The 21,558-nt window shown below is 35.0% G+C and overlaps 1 protein-coding gene across 10 annotated transcripts in view; it reads left to right on the top strand.

Annotated features, from left to right (window-relative positions):
• Positions 1–21,558, top strand: part of UBR1 (ubiquitin protein ligase E3 component n-recognin 1) — a 49,324-nt gene that overhangs the window by 21,559 nt on the left and 6,207 nt on the right. For 4 of the 10 annotated variants that reach the window (XM_085548885.1, XM_015864582.3, XM_085548888.1 and 1 more), the window contains exons 21-42: positions 337–461; positions 1,283–1,335; positions 2,267–2,369; positions 2,789–2,837; positions 3,436–3,590; positions 4,482–4,581; positions 5,231–5,340; positions 7,033–7,122; positions 8,375–8,562; positions 9,107–9,312; positions 10,308–10,401; positions 12,694–12,846; positions 13,247–13,344; positions 13,979–14,072; positions 15,283–15,431; positions 16,444–16,499; positions 16,773–16,869; positions 17,442–17,509; positions 17,912–18,062; positions 18,887–18,974; positions 20,270–20,403; positions 21,383–21,491. In XM_085548885.1, coding sequence (XP_085405011.1) covers positions 337–461; positions 1,283–1,335; positions 2,267–2,369; positions 2,789–2,837; positions 3,436–3,590; positions 4,482–4,581; positions 5,231–5,340; positions 7,033–7,122; positions 8,375–8,562; positions 9,107–9,312; positions 10,308–10,401; positions 12,694–12,846; positions 13,247–13,344; positions 13,979–14,072; positions 15,283–15,431; positions 16,444–16,499; positions 16,773–16,869; positions 17,442–17,509; positions 17,912–18,062; positions 18,887–18,974; positions 20,270–20,403; positions 21,383–21,491 — 2,470 coding nt within the window. Of the gene's footprint in view, positions 1–336; positions 462–1,282; positions 1,336–2,266; positions 2,370–2,788; positions 2,838–3,435; positions 3,591–4,481; positions 4,582–5,230; positions 5,341–5,568; positions 5,780–7,032; positions 7,123–8,374; positions 8,563–9,106; positions 9,313–10,307; positions 10,402–11,425; positions 11,568–12,693; positions 12,847–13,246; positions 13,345–13,978; positions 14,073–15,282; positions 15,432–16,443; positions 16,500–16,772; positions 16,870–17,441; positions 17,510–17,911; positions 18,063–18,886; positions 18,975–20,269; positions 20,404–21,382; positions 21,492–21,558 lie in introns of those variants that run through there. The other 6 variants (XR_014946591.1, XR_014946592.1, XR_014946593.1 and 3 more) reach the window with 6 other exon arrangements.

The raw sequence follows: 21,558 nt of genomic DNA, 5'->3' as shown, positions 1-21,558 counted from the left end.
AGTACGGATTACATGGGAAGGATAGTGGAAAATGCTTTTTTTAATGTAGATTGTTCAGTAATTCAAGCATTTATCAACTGAAAGCAGTAGTTTTATATAATAAAAAAAGCTGATAAGTTTACTTCGTACCTGCTACAAGGTATACATAAGAAGAAACTCAGCCCATTTTGTTAGGAAGCTTGGCCAAAAAATCTTTCTCTCACACTTGGTGTAGTAGAAGTTTATGTTCCCCAGATACTATGAAATCTCAGCAATAGCTTTACTTCCTTGCAAAAGTCAGAATTGCTTTGTAACTGTCATATTTGCAATTATCTTCCTTTTGATCAAACCTGATAGGAGAAAGATATGTGCCTGGTGTGAGTAATGTGACAAAGGAGGATGTTATCATGAGAGAAATCATCCATCTGCTGTGTATTGAGCCAATGGCTCACAGTGCAATTACCAAATCCTTGCCTGAAAATGTGAGTCCTTGTTTCTTATTTTAACTCAATTGAACTTCTCTATTTTTGTCATTTTTCTGTTAAACTTCCATAACATTATATGAAACTACTCTGTTTCTTAATATTAAAGTTTGTTAGAGAAATAAAATACAACATTGCAAGCAATGTGCCGTAACTTACTGATGTGAAGGTAAACATTAATTAATTAGTGGTCTACTCAAAAGGTTTTGGGGGGAATAATTCATTTTGATGAAGAGGTGGATTTATCTTTTTTGTTTCTTTTTTAACTGTATTTAGGCACAGCTCTCTTCATTTCAAGAACAAAAATTTTGAAGTTATTTTTTGGCCATTTTACTATCAATAAACATGATTCTGTACTTCTGATCATGTTAACTGGTGCACTGAAAAATTGGATCTATCTGCAAGTGTATATTTCCCTAGAATTTATGGATTAAATTTTGCAGTTTGTGCAACTTTTCAGGGCCAAAAGTCAAAGTGGGGGGGAAAAAAAAGTTATTTTCAAGTGTAATACCCTGGAACCAGTGGTCCACACTCATGCTTTTTAGTGAGTAAGGTTCTGTTTTTCCACTCTGTTGAGCTTAGGAAAGTCACTGCTCTGTTTAGAAATCAAATCTGTTTTTATATAATTGGTGAAAGCATTTAATCTTCAGTAATTTTTTGCAGCATGTTAGTTATGAATATCTACTTTCTCAATAACACCTTGCAAAATCTATTAATGAATTATAGAATTGCTCTGAATTTTTGTTTTTTTTCAGTTAGACATAATATTGAAGTGATTTGAATCATTATATGTCAAAATAATTATTCTTTTTTCTTACCAGGAGAACAATGAAACTGGCTTGGAAAGTGTAATTGATAAAGTAGCAACTTTCAAGTAAGTTCTTTTTTTTTTATAACTACCTTGAAAATAAAATACTGTATTTTTGTTTTATATGGGTTAAACAAGCTGCGCTACACTCTTTGTTCAGCTAATATTTTACTGTCTTGAACTACATACATTTTCAGGAAAGCAAAGCGTATTGCCTATCTGAAGCTGCTGTTTCTTTCCTTCAGACCCAGTCTGAGGGGCTTTACAAGTTTAGTGATGTTAAGTGGGAAAATATTCCAAAGCTCATTTAATTTCAAAAATAGCTGGGAGCCATAACAACTGTTTATATCTTTGATCACCCAGTCATTAATTGAAATGTTATTTATTTGCTAGCTTTCTGTAGCTGTGTCAGATGAGGGACACGTTTTGGAAAATACAGATGCAGAAAAAAAGTTGCATCAGTTGATGAAAAACTACTTCAAATGTCTGCTGTGTTTTTGTGACAGGAATATATTTTTATTTTAATTGGTTTAGTGTACATTATTTTCAGTTTTGTGTGGCTTGCTTATATTTAGTCAATGGCAACGGTACGTGTACCTAGGAATTTTGCAGTGGGAATTATAAGGAGGATTAAAAAATGCTGTTTTGGCTCATACAGATGGGAAATAGCTCTTTGTATTGCTTATTTTGTACCTTAGTTAAAGAAGTAGTGAATTTTAGATATTCAGTGTCTAAAATTGTAAGCCATACAGTTAAAATGAATTTACCTGTCCTTGTGGTGTGCTGTAGATTATGGAGACATAAATATTTTAGTACTAGGTGGAATTTAGGGTAGTCGACAGTCTTTAAAGACTTTAAAACTGTACCCAGTCTATCACTACTGTACCCATCACTATTTCCTTTCTTAATAGCTTTTTCTTGGAAAACAAATCCTGTGTCTTGTTATTTACTTACCGAACTTAAATTACTAATCTCTCATGAAATATTTCTTTTTAAGGAAACCAGGTGTGTCCGGACATGGAGTTTATGAACTGAAAGATGAATGCTTGAAAGAATTCAACATGTTCTTTTATCATTATACTAAGACCCAGCATAGCAAGGTAAGCTGATGTAAGATTTGTTTTCAAAGGTAAAAATTGTGCATGCTTATCAATGGCTGAAGGATCTTGCTGAACTAAAGGGGTTAATGGAGTTTAAATTATATGTATATATGTATGTTAATGTAAGTTGCTTTACAAATTGTTTCAGTGTGGCTTGTGTTAATATTTTTCCTGTGGTGACTTATTATCTCTGTTAACTGTTAAAGCTAAGAACAGAAAGTACTGAGAATTATCTTTGAACTGGAAGAACATAAACATTGCTATTTTAAATCTTACTGTGGAAAAAACATATGTTATCTCTCAAATGTCTTACAAGAAAATGAAATGCAAAATTAAGAATCAATAAGCAGATTTCATACAGAATTCTAGTTACGTGACCGAGTATTGACTATGTTTCTTGCCACATGCCTTTTCTGTAGGCTGAACATACACAGAAGAAAAGAAGAAAACAGGAAAACAAAGATGAAGGTAAAAAAAATTTAGAACTAATGTCTCAACAAATGGGATAATACAGTGCTACATGTAGTTGTGTGTAAAATGAGCTTTGATAGATGACTTGTGACTTTCAGTGGGTAGCTGAGTTCACAATAAATGTGTTGTTACATTAGAAATTGTAATTGAATAATGCTTGCTTCTTTTTCCTATTGTAATTTAGGAATTTTGGAAATTTTAGTTGAGCGTGCATGTAGATAAATCAACATGGCATAATCCTTAACTGTTCTGTTTATCAGTGGGTCTTTTATTGTGAAGTAAATAGATGTGAAAAGTTATTTTTGTGAGTGATTTCTCTAACAGAGACTTGAGATGTAGTAGTGCTGTCTAGAGAAGTGTTATGCAGGAACCAATTTGCATGTTAGCTTAGTTTGCGTGTGTTTTATGTAAGAGCTTTGTAAAAGTACTTAGTTTATCTAAAGACAGAAGCTGATTTAAACATTTGAGCATGTTTTCACTGTGTAAGTGTGGTTGTTCTCTTGCTGGTAATAGTGTGCTTGCTTCCTCTCCTTTTTGCTGCAATAGTTGAGATGTCAGTACGTGTATGATATATTTGCATCCCTCTGTTTCCTAGCATTGCCGCCGCCGCCTCCTCCTGACTTCTGTCCTGCGTTCAGTAATGTGGTGAGGATTCTGAACTGTGATGTTATGATGCACATATTGCGAACCATCCTTCAGAGAGCAGTAGAACTGGAAACCCACATGTGGACTGAAGCTATGATTCAGATGGTATGGTTAGCTTTGGTCATCTTCCCTCTGTGGTTGCTGTGTTGTTTCATAACCTGACAAGGTCAAAATGTGTAAAGATAAAGTTGGAATGATTAGAAGTGATTTCATGGCCTTTTTTTATGAATCATAAATGAAGAAAATATTTATCTCTACCATAAATTAGAAATGCAGAACAAAAATGTTATTTGCAAATGTTTTTTTTTGCTTCCCCACCTTCATAGCATTCTTACTGTGTTTCAGCATGTAGTTCTCCTTGCCTCATCCTTGTCATGAAATAACCAACCTTTTGATCATGTTAAAGACATGAGGGTTGTGTCATCCTGTAAACTGTAGGAGGCAAAGTTAGGAATTTCTCTAGGACATCAGTCACAAAATAATTTTGTGAGCATTTATGCATTTGGTTTTACTGCAGTTGACTTCATGCTTTAAAAAATTTGCTGACTCTGTTGAGATATTTTTCTGTACTAATAATTTCAGAACCTGAATTTATAGATTTACTGAATTAATTTTGTCAGTTAGAGTACATGGTTTGTGGGGTTTTTTTTTGTTTGTTTGTTGTTTTAATGGCCTTGCCTGCTAAGCTTTGGATTTGGGACAAAATAAGATAGTAATGGTTTCTGTATATATGTAAAATTATGTGATTCTTATTTTACTAATGTGAAGTGTGCAAAAATTATTTATGATTCTATTTTAGCGCAAGAGATGTGTGGGATACTTTATTATATTGTACATTACTATTCTTTCATGTATGGTTTTTGCACCTTTTCTTATTTCTGTTTTATCTTGGGTATAATAAGCCTATAGCAGAGCACTATATTAGACATTCTTATTTGATATACTGGTTTTTCAGACCACTAGTGGGAATAATAAATATCATTTTTATCTTTTCAGGTGCTTCATCTCCTTTCTTTAGGATTATTGGAAGAGAAGCAGCAGTTACAGAAGTCTCCAGAAGAAGAAGTAACATTTGATTTTTATCACAAAGCAACAAGTATGTTAAGCTTTCTTGGAAAGAGTAGAGCAAATTAGTGTAACTTGATTTTATGAGAACAGGAACAAGATCAAAAAAACCCAAACCTCATTTATGCGTTTCTATGAGGTATATAAAAGTAATCACTGTTTCATAATAAAACTGCACTAACAAATAATTTACAAAAGTCTTCCTCTCTTTTTGATGTTCTTGTCTTTCTCCTAGAAATGTGAAATAGTTCTAAATGGAAACTGTTGCAAAAGAAATCTAATTGAGGAGAATGTTCCCATTTCTGAAATATGTTGGGTTTTTTTTAAGGCCAAAAAAGTTCTTAGGAACCCAACTATGAAGAAGACCATTAGTAGACCTCTGTTGTTATGGCAATAAAATTCAAGGGATCCATTCATTCTCTTTCTAGCTGAAGGCATTGCTGTTTATGTTTTTTGTCTCTAATTCTCTGCCCCTAGAAGTAGAACAAACTACTTATCTACAGTTGGGAAAGATTATATTACATTTAGATGAATGAGTAGACTTAAGACAGAACAGTTGCTATACAGATTGTGATTTCATAAGTGTGTGCTATATAATCAACAATATTTTAAGGCATATCCATGGCTGAAAGTACGTTGGCTTTTTCTCCCCCCGAATGCATTTGCTTTCTTTGTTAAAGGAATGGGAAGCTCAGCCTTGAATGCTGTAAATGTATTGATGCTTCTGGAAAAATTAAAAAGAGTTCCTCAGTTGGAGGCACAGAAGGACACGGTCATTTGGATACTGCAGGTATGCAATGGGGAGATAAGTATGATTGGATTGTAGTAATTTGGTAAAAGCTGTCCTGAAGGATGTTACTGTGTGTGTGTATTTATATTTATATATAAAACCCACTAGGGTAGTGTTTGCAGTTGCAGTCATTTTTCTAGGAGCTGAAAAATGTTGGAATGTTCCTTGTCTGTACACGTATTTTATACATAAATTTAGTTCCTCATGTTTCTGTTCCAAAATACGTAGGTCACTCTGAAAATAATGCTTCCTGTTTATTTCCATGGAAACTACATTGGGTGCAAAGAGTGCAGTAGTACTGCTTGATAGACCAAATTATCAACAGTCACCCCTCTAGCTATGCATTTTTACTGGTGATGATCAAGAGCCTTCATGCTGCCCTTGTGAAAATCTACACCTGTGGAAGTGACCTGCTGTCCACTGCTGCTGAAATGCACCACCAGCTGCCTCACTGTACTCATATCCACTGTTCTGCCATCATAAATGTTCATCGAGCATCAGTGAATGGCAATAGGTGCATTTTTTTCTGCATGGGGGAATTAAACTGCAAATATTTGCTTCATATCTGCTTTCATGTCAGGTGCCATTTTGTCAGTCTGCCTCTGCTGTCATCTGTTGCACAGTAATAAATATAACTGAATATTGGCAGGAAGATTAAGCCTCTGCTACCATACCATCAGCATCCACCTCTGATGTTGTGGGCCAGTGTTATAAAAAGGAGGCATTACTTTTGGAGCAGCACTCTTTAATTGTAATTGAGCAAAGGTGTATAAATTGGGAGAGCATTTAAGAGACTGTTTATATCAAGACTTCAATCAGACTTACGTAATGGCTGTGCTGTACATTTGATTTGGAGTGTTTTTCTGTCTATCTCATTGTCTTTTCCCAGCCAAAAAGAAAAACCTCTAGAGTTGTGATGCCTTGCCCAGTGTAGAAAAATTGGGTGCAGCTTCTGCTTAGCAGGAGTTCTGCTGTCAAATTTTGAGCCTCAGTGGCCTTTGGTTTAGGTGGCAGACAGAATTCAAGTGCTCCTAGAAAGGAGTAGCAAAAAGACAAGAATCATAGTGAGGTTCCAAAGCTATGCTTAGGTACTGAAATTTGACTATGCTCGTACATGCTGTAGCGGTAAGTTTGAAAGGTTTTTGAAGAAATTATTCTTTTAAAATTCTAAGGGCAAAGGTAAAAAAAAGATACTTAACATATAATTTGCTTTTTTAATAATATGTAAATGTGTTTAAAAGTATCAGAGTTGGAAGTTTCTTAGAGTAGACAGCTGGAGGAAGTAATGAAAATGTAAATTTAAGTCTTGATTTTAACCAATCAGACATAAGCTGCAAAACTTTCTCTTCCACACATTGGTATTAGTGACTACAGACTTTCCATGGATTATTCAGTCTCTCTCCTCCCTGAAGTCAGCTAACATCTGATACACAGGTTTCATTCTGATGAAAGAGCTTTAGCTCTTTAGGAATGTCGGTGTTGGGAAGGACTGGAAAACTTGGAATAGTTCTGCCTTCCTTTATAGTCAGTAGTATTCTTCAACTGCTGGGTTGTTTTTGTAAGAGAAGTGCAGTTGATTTCATCCATTTGAAAATCTGAAAACAATGAAAGTAAATATCAACAAGCTTGATCTTATGTTGTTACAACAGCCAGTTTGCATTTCATTTTTAACCTGTAACTCTCTCCTTATAGATGTTTGACACAGTGAAAAGAATGAGAGAAAAATCTAGTTTGACAGCAGTAGTGGCTCCGTCAGGCTCAGAAACTGCAAAAGGTGATGAGGTAATAATAATACTAATGAAGTTCAATAGAAACTGTAATGTTTTTAATCTTATTCCATAGGAGGTGCATGATTTTGTTATGCAAAAAGAGTCATTTCAGGTAATATTTCTAATATTGCCTATAAATGACATTTAGATTTCAGTTCTTGTATTCATTAAAAAGAAGTGTGCTAAGCATGTCTATGTACAACTTAAGTGATTGCTCTCTCTGTGCATCAATGTCTACCCACCTCTCTAAGAGTAGCTCCTGAATCCAGTGATGAAGTGACACAGTAGAGTGGAGTTATTAAAATTACTGCAGTCCTAAAGTTTATTTTAACAATAGGCAGCTGAATGGGAGAATCTAATTACTCTTAGTGTGTAAAGGCAGGCCAGTTTAATCTGACACATTCTGTTTGGCAATAAATTGCTGTTGAACAACTCCATGGGCAGTCATTGTATGCATAACTGTGAACTTAGCATATGCCGTGTTTCCTTTTTGCCGAAGGTGTAATGTGATAGCTAGTAAGGGAAGAGAACAAAATGCAAGAAATCATAAGAAACCAGTTGATTAGTTCTGCTGCTTAGAGAGTATTTTTTTCCTGATTTTTCTGGAAAAGTAATGGCATCCTGGACGAAAACTATGTGTATGACATTAAATTTGAGCATAAAGTTGTTGAATAAGGATTTCGTTTTGTGTATCTTATCTACCTGTGTTTTCGAATTCTACATTTTTCAAGTTATCTGAATCCTTTATAGTTCTTGAGAACATGATAGATGGGAAAATAAGGAGGAATAGTTGTTCAGTCTACACTAAAGAAGAATGGGGGGAATGTACAGTCCACAGATGCATATTGACAGTGTCTTTCACAGGCAGTTTATGACAAAAGTACCTTTTAAGTTTCTTAAAGGGATATGTAGGATATATAGGGGATGGCACTTAAAATTTCCACTTATGTGAGAATAACAACACTAGTTGCAGCTTTTGTGTTTGCTAAAGTCTCCTAAGAATAGACAGTGTTGGCACTTAAATAAAATAGTCAGGTGTTGATAGTGTTTTTTCTGCTTGGGGTGGTACAAGTGACATCTTCTGTATTTATATTTGTTTTTTTTCAGTGTTTGTAGTCAACATTTTGATTATAGCAATTAACTTAATATATATGTTAAAGAGAAGTCAGTTAAGATTGATGTCAATACATAAATGCATATAATCACAAAACGAATCTACTCATGTTCTGATGTTCTCTGTTTCTTGCGATTTCTTTTACTCTAAGGCACAGAGCACTCAGGATAAAGAGAAAGCTGAGCGAAAGAGAAAGGCAGAAGCAGCTAGGTTGCATCGTCAGAAGATAATGGCTCAGATGTCTGCTTTGCAAAGGAATTTCATTGAAACCCACAAACTCCTTTATGAAAATACATTGGAGGCACAGGGGAAAGAAGATGCTATGATGGAGGAAGAAAGGTAAGAAAAAGCAGATGTAGTGTTCTGGTGAGGAAATGTTAGTTACCTAAATTGGATTCTGCCATGAAAAAATCCTGAGAGTGGAGTCAAATTAGTTTCTCAAATTTCCCATCTGCCATGCTTGTTTATTCTGTTAAATAATTATACATAAGGTAGGTTACTTGTTGGTGCTAGAACAGCAGATTTGCTTTATAGAGGAGCATAAATTAAACTGTAAGGAAGTTATTTTTTCAAATGGCAAGTAATTATTTGGAAAATGTCATTGGAAAGCTGCTCAGCTAACATGACTGTACTTCAGGAAATGACTGTCTACCTTGTATGAGGAATTAAGTATCTAATTTGGAAAGATTTTGGAAGCCTTTATGTGTTATGGTTAAGTTGCAATGAAGAAAATAAGGATTCATACGTTTCTTTGTTTTGCCATTGTTTGGTTTTGTAAAGCACTTATGTATAAAACAAGTGATGCTGGCAGTGTGCCTTGAAGTCTGTTTCTTCAGGAAAAAACCCACCACATTCTTTTTATCTGTTATCTATGTTGTTTCAGCATGTCTTCAGCAATCGATTACTCCAGAATTGCTTTGGGTCCCAAACGAGGTCCAACGATTGCTGAGAAAGAAATTCTGACCTGTATTCTTTGTCAGGAGGAGCAAGAAGTGAAGCTGGAAAGTGCTGCTATGGTATTATCTGCTTGTGTCCAGAAATCAACTGCCTTAACTCAGAATAGAAGCAGAATTCTTGACCTCTCAGGGGGTATGCAGTTTTCTTCTTTCAGAGTGCCAACAATTCTGTACCTAGCACTGTGTCCTTTGAACCAAATTAAACTCTGTGTTCAGATTGCTAAATGACCCACTTTAATTAAAAAAGTGTGAAAAATTTTAAACTGCTCTAAAATCTGTGCTTAAAAATTTAAAAATTACAAGTGTGTGAGGATACAGACTTTTCCCTGGAAAATAAGAAAATGCTTTAGTTATTCTCACAAGGAGTTCAGATGAACTTGAAGATTTGGTGGGAGTAGTTTTTCAGAGGAGAAGCAAGCAGTAATTGTTACCTTTTTTTTATTCAAATACACCAGCAAACTTTCACAACATTTTCAGATTGCTGGTATGGCAATCATGGGAGTTCTTTCATGTTCAGGAAGTGTGTTTTTGTGTTCAGTTGTTCTTTTCTTAGGTTTGTAAATTCAGGTGCATTTATTAGGTTTAGAGATCTGTTGTTAAGCTCAGCATTATTTTTAGGTGTGTTTAAGTGGAAGATTGTATCTCAGTTTGAGTTCATATGCAGTGCAGAGAGATCAGTATGTTGTCATTAAGGTGTTGCTATAAAGATTTAGGCAGATTCAGTTAAAAGCTAGTTTTGCCTGTGTTATTCACTCATGCTGTTCATTTTAGTGGTTTGTGAAAGTACAGCAGTTTCATTGAAGAAATGCATTAAAGATTAGAAAAGTATTTTGTTCACTTAAAACCCAACAAACTCCATTTTTAACCAGTTCACTCTTGCTTTTAGATTTTCTTGCTGGCTTGTGGAAAGTATTTACTATTTTGTGAGCTCTGGGTTGGGATTTTGTTACAATATTGATCTGGAAAGGCTCATGAAATCCACTTAATTTGACTATGCAAACTGTGGGGAAAAAAAAAATCTAATGGCTTATATATGCAGATGTGCTTTTGTGTTCATATTGATTAAGAATTGTTGCTGTTTTAAAATAGTTTGTTTCTGCTCTGTTGTTGTTTTTTTTTTTTCCATAGATACCGTAGATCCTCTGTTCATGCATCCTGACTTACCATGTGGAACCCACACAGGAAGCTGTGGCCATGTGATGCATGCAGCCTGCTGGCAGAAGTAAGGAGATGTCATGGCAGTTTTTCATGTTAATTTATCTATTTTCTGAAAAAATCTAAACACAAATTGAAAACTCAGTCCAGTAAGTGGATACTGAATTGAAAACTAACTACTCTTCTAAAAATGAGATACGGCACAAAAGAATTTTTTAACTAATGAGAAAATGCATCATCAAAAAGTTTCAGTCGCCTTTTATGACCCAGAGAAGAATCTGTAAGGACGTTAGATAAAACCAATGGGGAAAAATAGTCAAGAATAAGGAATTTTATCTGATAGATTTTATTTTTTCTCAGTCCAATGAGAACTGGTAGGAATCTTCTAGATGGATGTTCTACAATAGTCCTTAAACACGTGAAGTGTGTTATCTCCTCAGTGCTTAAAGGTAGAAACTGCTTAATCCCAGTGAACCCAGGAGAAAACCTGGCATTTAGAATAGAATACGAATAGTTTAATGTAGGAATACAGATTGAACAAGCTTAATAAAAGTAAGACAGAAGAACTGATACGTTGATAAAAGCGTATAATAGATGTTTATTGTTTGAGGGAACCAGGGATTTATACCAAAGGTGCTGGATTAAAACACAGACTGAAACATTAATAGACCAGGTTGGTCATTTTCCAGTTTATAGTCACCCTGTTTGCCTGTAGCTATGTGTGTAGGTCACAGGGATTGAAGCTAATGTTGTATGTGTTTTGAGTCTGTATAGGGGTCAGTAACTCTAAACAAGATAGATACTGTGAAATAATACTAGAACTTTGGTCCCACTGAGGTGTTACCAGCAGGTAGTGTTGGGTCATGCAAATACAAGTTATTTTACATTGTCAAATGATTTAATTTTCTTGATGATTGTTTGCATTTATGCCATTTTACTTTAAGAAGCCTGACTAAACTTCTGGTGTTTATCACTTATTTTTCTATTCTTATATTTTTATTAAAAAAGAAATGGTACAAGAAAGATAGGTGCACACACTTAAAATGATACAGAAATATGTTCCTTGAGTATAATACATCTGCTCTTGGCAGATCGATCCACATCTACGTAGATCTAAGTAGTACAACACTGGAGCTCAATTCCCTTGCTCTTTTTAAGAAAAGATGACTTGCTGTGTGGGTAAATGGGATTAAAATGGACAACAGGCTCTTCTCATACGGGATGGCACAGAAGGTTTGAGTATAGTCTTTTACTTATTATGTAACAGACATTCTAACTTACTAATATTCGTCCAAATTTTCCCTGCCCTCCTTCTAAAGTATCTGTGCAGGCAAAAATACTGCACGATACTCTGAAACAGTACAGGTTCAGGTGAACGTAATATCTTTGTAGTTGATACATACAAAGAAGAGACATTTATTGCAGTAACAGTTGTCTAAATGTGGGAGAGCAGATGTATGTTTTTGTTGATTGCAACAGATTGCTTTCATAAATACTCCCTAATCCTTAGGACCTCTGTCAATCAACTCTGCATAAAACCTTTTCCTTATTAGATGAATTATATATTTTTTTCTGAAGATACTGTACTTCAAAGCAAAATAATAATTAGCTATTACCCTAGTGTGAAAGTTAAATAATTCCATATGATTTAAAGATCCTACATGTCCAGCCTGAGTGTTGGTACTGAATTTACTTGCCTGTATTCAGATTTGAGTGTTGGGTTGTTTTGTTCCTAATAATGTCAAAGCCACTGTGACATTAATGAGATCTGAAGACTTACTGCGTTCACTAAGGGGTCAAATTTAGTTAAGAAGAACTGTAAAAATGTTAGTTATTTCTCAGTTTGCTTTTGAGTTTAAAATGTTATATGCTATAATACAAATTTACTCTTTCTTCCTTTTAAGGAAGGCTACAGATTTTTTTTTTTAATGAAACGTTAAATAGGTTTTCCTAAAATTAAATACAACTGTGTACAAATCCTATTTTGATATTGTGGATGACTTTCTTACGAGATTTTACATATGGCGTTCAAGTGTTTTGAAGATGGGAGAGAAGAAGAGAGAATATAAGGATTGTTTGTGTGTAAAAATGTCATTTAAAATAAACCTAAAAGGAGCTTAAAAGCAAGGAAAAGTTGACATTACGTTGACTGAGAGGTATACAATGCATCTTTGCCAGAGTTCGTATAAGCATTCAAAGGTTCAATTATATTTTCATGTCCAAGCACAAGAAGTAGTTATCAAAGGGAAGGTATTAGGAAAAGAATTAATTGATAATAAGACTTAAATTCGTGAAATTTTGTTTTCAGGTCACATTTGAGCAATTCTGTTTTTAAGTAATTCTCTTTTCAACGTTCTAGGTACTTTGAAGCCATGCAACTGAACTTCCGACAGCGCCTGCATGTTGAACAGATATTTGACTTAGAGAATGGAGAGTATCTTTGTCCACTTTGCAAGTCTTTGTGCAATACTGTGATTCCTATTGTTCCATTGCAGGCTCAAAAAATAAACAGGTGAATTAATAGACTGCATAGCGTTTAAGTATGTTTTTTGGGGTGGGTTGACTTTTCAGATTTTGGACAGGTAGTTTTGAGTGGACCTTTTCAGTCTGTGTAAATGGCTGACTACTGACTTTGCTGACCACTCCTCAAACATGCTGCTTTTGGTAGCCAAAATCATTTTTGAAAGCATTTGTAGGCTATTTTCTGGAGAATATACCATATAAGGAAATATTTAGGCCTAGTACTTAAACTAATACTGCATTTTGTTGTTGTTGTTTGCTCACTACATTGCCTGTGAAAGTATGCAGCTACTGAGTTAATGTAATTTGATTTGTATGTTCTTTGTTCTTAAAGACTTTATAAAGATTATTTCAGTGTTAAAGTAACAACTGATTTCCATATCTTTTCTCAGTGAGGATGCAGAGGCAGTAGCTCAAATTCTCTCTCTGGCCAGGTGGCTAGAAACTGTCATAGTCAGGATATCAGGCTACAATCTGAAAAATGCAAAAGGTTAGTTATCTTCTTTTCATCCTCATTGTGGAGCTTGTTTGTGGGATCTTCAAATATGCCAGTTCTAAGTTTAATACATTTGTTTTAAGTAATGTCAAAAGAAAACTTAAAATTTAGGATAATTTTGCTCTCAATCAAGACAGGGTAAAATAAAGCTGGGGTTAAAGTCATACATCTCTCAGAGCTTGATAGCTTTATTTTGGGGTGTTTTCACCAGTTTTTTGTTTTGTTTTAACCATTTGTGCCTTCCCTGAATAAACTCCATAACTTGGGAGGATAGATGCTTATTAACACTCAGAGTTAAGTTTTTGCTTGAAAATTAGAATGGAATGTTTAGGAAACATAAGATAGAGAGAATCGATATATTCCTTGCACTCCTGTGATGTAGGAAAGTTTTCATCTGCCTTGCTATAATTTCCTCAATAAAACAAAGAAAAAGTAGTAACAAAGCACTGCTTTAATCCTCACATATTGGTAAATAGTGAGAAATGTTAGGAGGATTAGTAAAGTGTCTTGGCTGGTGAGGTCTGTTTATAATTATTTTCAAATCAGTTATAAAGGAGCTCTTCTGTTAGACTGCTGTACAAATGATAACTTATTTGTGTTTTAATTTGAATCTGATTTCTTCTGGAAGGAGATCAACAAAATGCTCCAGCTTTTGTCAAGAAGGGATTGGGGAACTCTGCTTTGGAATTCCATTCCATCCTTAGTTTTGGAGTTCAGTCCTCGTAAGTGCTTTTTTGTCTATATTAATTATCCATGAAATAAGCTAAAAATCTTCAGGATTTATACTGAAGGAAGACATTCACGTTTTCATTCTCAATATAATCTTATTTGTAGGTTTCTCTAAGCATTCATTGAATATCAGCTCTATACAGACCTAGATGAACCTCTTGGTCAAACCTATCCTGGTTTATACTTTATACTTACACTTTATACTCAGTTTTGTACTAATAGTTTTATAATTCAGTATTTCCATTGTTTTGGCCACTTTCTGTGCTACTAGGCAAGTAACTTAGTGTCTGTTTACCTTATTTTTCCTGCTGTATGTTTGTTTCAAGAGTAGCTTTCCCTTGTTTTAGATAGAATAATTTAATAGAGATAACTCAGATCTGTCTTGTCTACTTGTGTTCCATTGACAAGAGCTCTCTGCCATCAAAACAAAGCAAGTAGGTAGGGATTCTGAAGTGTACTTAGCTACCTTCTTTTAAAATAATGTTACTCTTAAATCAAGTACTCTACTGCTATTACTTCTGCCTGACATTATTGTTTTGTGAAACACTTACACATCTGCTATTGTAAAAAATGTAATTGGAGGGTTAAATCAAGATCTCTTGCAGATATAAACAGGGAGAAAACTGACTTTTACGCAGTCTGATAATGATAGGACAAGGGGGAAAAGTTTTAACCTGTAAGAAGGGAGATTTAGATTAAAGAAGCTGTGAATGCCCCCCCACCCCCTCCAACCCCTGGATATGCTCAAGGCCGGGTTGGATGGAGTTGGATTTCTTCATTCTTCCAGGCTGGCTCCAGCTTGGTAGCTCTTATTCTACCAAGTTTACCCTATCTGTTTTTCCAGTTTATTGCTATTTTATCAAGGTTCATATTATTTGCAGTAAGAAAGAGAAAAAATAAAGAGGTCAAAAATGAAATTTTGAGTACTTAGAAAACAGAAGTCAGTGAGAACCAAATGCATCCATTTCACTGCTATAGTGCAGGAAGGTTCTTTTTTTGCTGCTTCTGCTATTTTTTCCTTGCCAAAACAGGAAGAAAGTAATACTGGAAACCAGTCATTTTCTTTCCCCCCTTTTTAAAAAGGGTCTTTGTATTTAAGAATTCTTTCATAAGTAATCTTGACTTTGTTAGCAAACAATTGACGTATAAATAACAAGCGCTATTTATAGTACAGGCTTAAGTTTTCTTGGTTTTCTTTTGCAGAGCCAAATACTCGAGCAGTATCAAGGAGATGCTTATTCTATTTGCAACCACCATTTATAGAGTTGGACTAAAAGTTGCTCCAAATGAAGCTGATGATCGGATTCCTATGATGACCTGGAGCACGTGTGCTTTTACCATCCAGTGTATAGGTAAAGCATCATTTGGGTTTACTTCTTTTTATGGCTCAAAACTCTTAAGGCTGTTCAGTTTGTAACAGTGTATACAGTCTTGATGTATATACAATAATAGTTCCACATAAATAAGAAAAATATAGGTTGATCTTATTACATGTAACACGTGATCTTTAATCTGGTATAAACAGTAGAATGTTTTTGTTAGATGGTACTGTGTAAAATGCACTATTAACATATGTAATGGCAACACTATGAGTTTAATCTTTTAGAGCTCTGTTATGAACTGTAACATTTAGCATCATCTGCTGAACAGAATCAAAATGCAATGCAATTTCTGTGCAGCCAAATATCTATTTTTTGAATGCAAAATAACTTACTAGCCTAGAAATACTTGCCTTTTCCGTCTGATGTACCTGCTCTAGTAGTCAATGTTGCTTCATTTGTCCACAGTATGGACAAAGAAAACAGCACTGTAGACATGGCTTTCAGGCAAGGAGAGAGCCGAGAGAAGTCTTTAACTGTGTGTTCCAGGAATTGAAAATGTAGCCGTACGTTTCCATAAGAATGATTTGCCATGTATGCCATTTTTCTTTCTGACGAAGCTGTTGAATTGCAAGTGTAGTCTACTGTAATTTTATAGTGCACTTGATCCAACTAGAGTGTCAGGAGTTCAGAAGGTTTGTAGGAACACTAGGAATAAGACAGGACTAGTCAGAACAGCTGATTACAGCTATTTTGTTCTGGATTTTATCAAATATTCAAGTGGTTAGGAAGGAACTGGAAACCACCCAGCTGTCTTTACATGTACCGAATGCCATGAAGGTTGTTTTTTATTCCATCTCAAAAAAAAAAAATAATAATAATAATTAAAAAAATCTAAAAACCAAATTATGCTGTGCTTTTAAGAAGGATATATATACTAAGAAATGTTTTTACACTTGACTGTATTTATATGTGTAACTCAAACAGACATGTTACTTTCCTGTAGAACAGCGTAATGTAATTTTTTTCTGTGCTTTATTTTAAGAAAACCTCTTGGAAACAGAGGGGAAGCCTTTATTTGGATCTCTACAAAATAGACAGGTATGGGCAAGTAGATATGCAGTATAGTTACTTATATGAAAATATGCTGTTGAAAAATATACTGTTGAAACTGCTTGCATCCTCTATTGAAGATTATCTCTGAAAATATGGTTCAGACTGGTAACAAAAACATTCTGAAAAATGTTTCTGCTTTACATGGAAGTTCATATTTAATTCACTTGTCAGTACATTTTCTGTTTGTAGGGGGGTGTTCTCACTGATTTATTTTGCTACTATCATTTTCCTGTCCAACCATTTTCTCTTGTGCTCTAGCACAGTGGCCTTAAAGCATTAGTGCAGTTTGCGGCTGCTCAGAGAACAACATCGCCACAGGTCTTGATTCAGAAACATCTGATTCGTCTTCTAGGAGGTAGTGTATTCATTTTGTATTGCAGAAGTTTCTGTTGAAAGGTGGAACACACTGTTAAAGCAACATAGATAGGAAGGATAGATACTAAAAACAGTGCTAACTTCAGTTTCTTTGTTTCCTTGCATCACGAAGTTTTGCTTGAACTAATCAGTAATTCTGTTGATCCAGCCCTGTATTATTTGAAGTTCTGAAAAATCCTCTAATGCAGTTTATGTAGGCCTTGGAGCTACTCAGACCATTAATGTTTACAGATGTGTTTAGAAATACTCTAAAGCTAAAGGCCAAACAGGTAGATAAAGCCACAAATCAGATATTTCTCTCTCAATTGTTAGACTTAATTTTTTTTACTATTTTTGAAAGGCTACTTGCATCCTTGTTTAAGATACCTGAGGCTCTGAGAACTGCTTTTTGTATTACCAGTCTGCTGAATGTTGTGGCCTTTGTGAATACTGTTTCTTAACTAGCCTTTAACTAGAACAGGATGCTGATGTGTACAAGCTTTTGGATTCTGCTAGATTGCAAGGCATCTAGTGTGGATGGTGAGATGCATAATTAATATCTTTATTTTGTAGTTCTTCTACCACACTTTAAAGCGGAAGACACTCCATCCCTCTTAGAAGTAGATATGTTCCACGTTTTGGTAAGGAGGTTCATTTTATTCTGCAGTAATAATGTTTTTTTTTAGAACCTAGATTTTTGTGATTTGGCCCTGCGTTAATTTTCACTTGCATGAATTAAATGATTACGTGTGAGAATTGCATACAAGCAAATTATTATATACTTCTGCAACATGGAAGTGTTTACTCTTAGTTCTGCTGTTTCTAATTTTAATGTCATGCACAGCTAATGGAGATTACTGTGTTGAAAAAGTATTTTGTAGCTGAGAACTTATTCTATCAAGTAGTGTTAGTGACTCTTTTTTCCCTTTGTTGTAGTTTCCTGGGAAATAAATAATAAAGTGATAATATAAGTTACAGTAATTTACCCATTTGATTAATAAATTTCTGTTATATTAATATTTACTGCTTCCTTTCCACTGTAGGTGGGAGTTGTATTATCATTTCCGTCTTTATACTGGGAGGATGCTGTGGACTTGCAACCTTCATCAATTAGTTCGGCCTATAACCACCTCTACCTCTTCCATCTGGCAACACTAGCACACATAACACAAATTGTTATCTCTTCAGCTACAGGTAGGGATGTATTTAGGTTGTATCATTTCAGCATTTCACAGAATTTCTTAACTGTACTGGATGAATGTTTTGGTAGTAATTATTAATGTTTTCCAGATAGGAACTTTCTTTTAATAAATGGCTTTTAGTGTTGGGTAGAAGTAAATGTTGTTTGGTTTAAAACACACAGTAAATAGTACTAGATCATTTTTAGATCATTTTATTTTATCATTTGTGTTTTGTATAAGAAAATGACGTAGTTACTGATCAAGTCCATCATTGCAGTGTTGCAACATCATATGTTCCTTGTAGGAAGAGCAAAGCACAGCCCAGCAGCAGTACTCTGAGCAGTACAGTGAGAATTAGTATGGATTTTGGAAATACACTTTCCTTTACCCATCAAACTATTAAATAACCAAGATGTGGAATGTTATTGACTGCTTAGGAGGAATTTTACTTTTCCTGATATTTTGTGCTACTGTTGAAAACTCTCAGTAACCTACAGTCTTTCAGGCTACTGCTTCCTGTTTTCTGGAGCATGACAGAAGAAGGATAACAAAAAGTGAAAAATCCTTTAGCTTAATCCATACTGAACAAGAACTTGTTTATGCAAAGAAAGCAGTTTTCACATGAGTTTGAGCAGTGGGACAGTAAACGTTATTACCTGCTGTAGCACGCAGTTTAGGAGGGCATTCATTAGGTTAAAAATGAGAAATAGAAAAGAAGCAAAATGAAGTGGAAATGTTTCTTTAATGTGTTTTAGAAAAAAGCTCAGTTTACTTAAAAAAAAAAAAAAGTCACAAGTGAAGTGCATTTTACATTAGGATTCATGTTTATGTGTGCAGAATCCCCTACTGCTCCATCTTACGACAACAGTGAGGAGGCGTGCTCTGCGCAGGCTTTCTGCAGAGAAGTTTGTCAGTACACCAGTGGGTAAGTAACAGTTCAGTTACAGCGCTGCCTCTTCCTAGAAACATTGTAATCCTCAGAGAGTGACTTGAGCAACAAAGAAAATGAGGGAAAAAAGCCCAAACAATGTTTTATTTGGGGAGTTCAGCACAGTGCCTTGTGCACTGCTTGCAATACTACTGAAACTTAGAAAGAAGAGGGAACTAGAGAAAGGAACAGGAGTTGTTAAAACACCTGCTACTTGGAGGCAACAGGGCAAATTCTTACACAAAGGATGAAAAGTTACCTGTATTTATCCTGGAGGGAAATGTAAGCACAAACTGTCAGATTAAGAAATGTGAGGCTATTTAGAATTTTATTAGATCTGTTACACTTCTTCCTTCCAAACAGAAGGATACATTTCTATTATAAAAGAGGAGGTGAAAAATGTAAAGCTAATTACAATTAATTTGTTTGATCATTAATACTGTTTTGGACTTCTTCATTGGCTATTATCTCTGTATAGCAAAGCTCTTAAGTGCCTCAGTATCTATATGAGCTAGAAAATCTGGATGCAGTCTCCACAAATCCTGCTGTGATTTATCTTCACCAAGGCTAGTTGCAATTATATATATATTTTTTTCAAGGGTTGAAATTGCTGCCCATGTGTCTGAAAGTTTCTAGGCATTTAAAATTTGGGGTTGAAATAATAGGAGTAATTTTAATTTTTTTATGCATGAGGTAGAGCCATAGTTGCTGATTATTTTGGAATGTTCAAATGTAGGATTAGAGGTCAGAATTTAGGCTGAAACTGTTAGTGCTTTAATTTCTCTACGCGTAGTGTCTTCATTCAACTCTGATCCCACTGTGCTTTAACACAGTTACTATTCACATTCTGAATAGTAATTCTGAAATGGTCTGTGATGTTTTTGTCCCTTTTGGGTTGCATTTGGAGCTCTGAATGTGTGGGGAGATGCTGTTAATTCCAAGAATTGCTGGTTTACTGTAATGGCAGATATGCATCAGTTGCTTTACATGTGATGCTGTATTGCACAGTTTGATTAGAGTTGCCTGAATTTGGGCAGTTTTATAATTTTGAAAAATGTTAATTGATACAATTTGAATGTGTAAAGTGTTCTGTGTAAGCTCAGTGCTCATTCTTTGGCTAAAAGAGGGAAGTCTGATATCGGGTTCTGGTGACTGTTTCACAGAATTTGGGGTTCAGCAGTGTGTGTTGTTTGTACATAGCTGGTGTTGTACCAGTTCTAGCCTAAATGCGAAAGTACTTTAAAGATGTGCACTGTGAACTATTGCAAGTATTTCTGATTTGTGTATTTCAGTTGCTTTAGACAGGATGTTCCAGGCTGGCTGGTGTGGGATTGCGTTAAGAAAGGCATCATGCCTTACCTTCGTTGTGCTGCTTTATTTTTTCATTATTTGCTGGGAGTTTCTCCACCTGAGGAGCTACTACAAGGTAAACATGGGAAAGCAAATGTATCTTTGTTGAAATTGTTTATTTTAGAGGCTTAGATTATAAGATCTGAGAAATAGCCTGGAGTGCATTAAAAATGAGAAAACGCACCATAAAACTCAAAGAGCACATCAGATTTCTTGTGCAATTGCTGATGGCAAATGCTGGCAAAATAGCACTTATTAGAAATAAAGGATGTTATAAAACTGGAGACCTATTCCTTAAAGAATTCTAACACATTGCATATACTAAAACCAAAGTAAGTGCTTTGCTTTTTGTCAAAATGCAGGGGAAAGCCAAATTATTAACCATTTGACAAAGAGAACCAAAGCTTCAGTGCATAACAGAGACATAGTTTAGTCTTACATTTATTTATGTAAACTCTGAGCTAAGATTGAATGTTATTAGATTGCAAGTCCACAACTTTGCACTATACTGTTGTTGCCAACAGTAGAAAAGTACTATTGGTACCATTTGTAGAAAGGGGTCTCCTGCTAAAGCAGCAGTGCTGTTTTCTGCAGGCCCTGGGAGTCAATATGTGACCACTTAGCAAACTAGTAACCTAGCACAACTCTGTTGCACGTTAGCACTGACTTGATCATAGAAGAGCTATCATCACATGCCCAAAGAATAGTAAAAAGCTGAAATATGATAGGTAAGGAAATCTGCTGCACCAGTGTGTTAGATACTATGCAGTGAAATTAACTTTAAGCAATAAAAAACGTTTTTATACTGACTTACACATGACTTAAATCTGATGTTATTTTGTTATTATAAAACCTAAAGCAGATCTTGAGCTAATTGTTGTAGCCCCAGTTACATCCATGGAGCTATAGTCAGTTATACTATCTATGAAGCTGTGTTCTAGCTGGAAGACCTGTATTATTAAATGGAGGAAGAATCAGGAGAATTCTAGTTTTGAGTGAATTATTCAGCAACACTGAAACATCTTAACAGTCCCTCTTTTCTTTTTCTTCTGCAGTTTCTGAAGAAGGGCAGTTCAAGGCACTTTGTAGTTACCTCTCTCTACCCACCAATTTATTCCTGCTCTTCCAGGAGTATTGGGACACTGTAAATCCACTCCTTCAAAGGTACTAATTGGACAGGACGTGTTTTTGTGTTGTGATGACCCTGTGGGAATTGCATTGAATTTGTTAA

This window comes from Coturnix japonica, chromosome 5, assembly GCF_054131305.1.
Source record: "Coturnix japonica strain WE chromosome 5, WE-NBRP24, whole genome shotgun sequence".
In the NCBI taxonomy this organism is placed as follows: Eukaryota; Metazoa; Chordata; class Aves; order Galliformes; family Phasianidae; genus Coturnix; species Coturnix japonica.
Note: the sequence above shows the minus strand (reverse complement) of the source record. Positions and strands in the feature narration are given on the sequence as shown.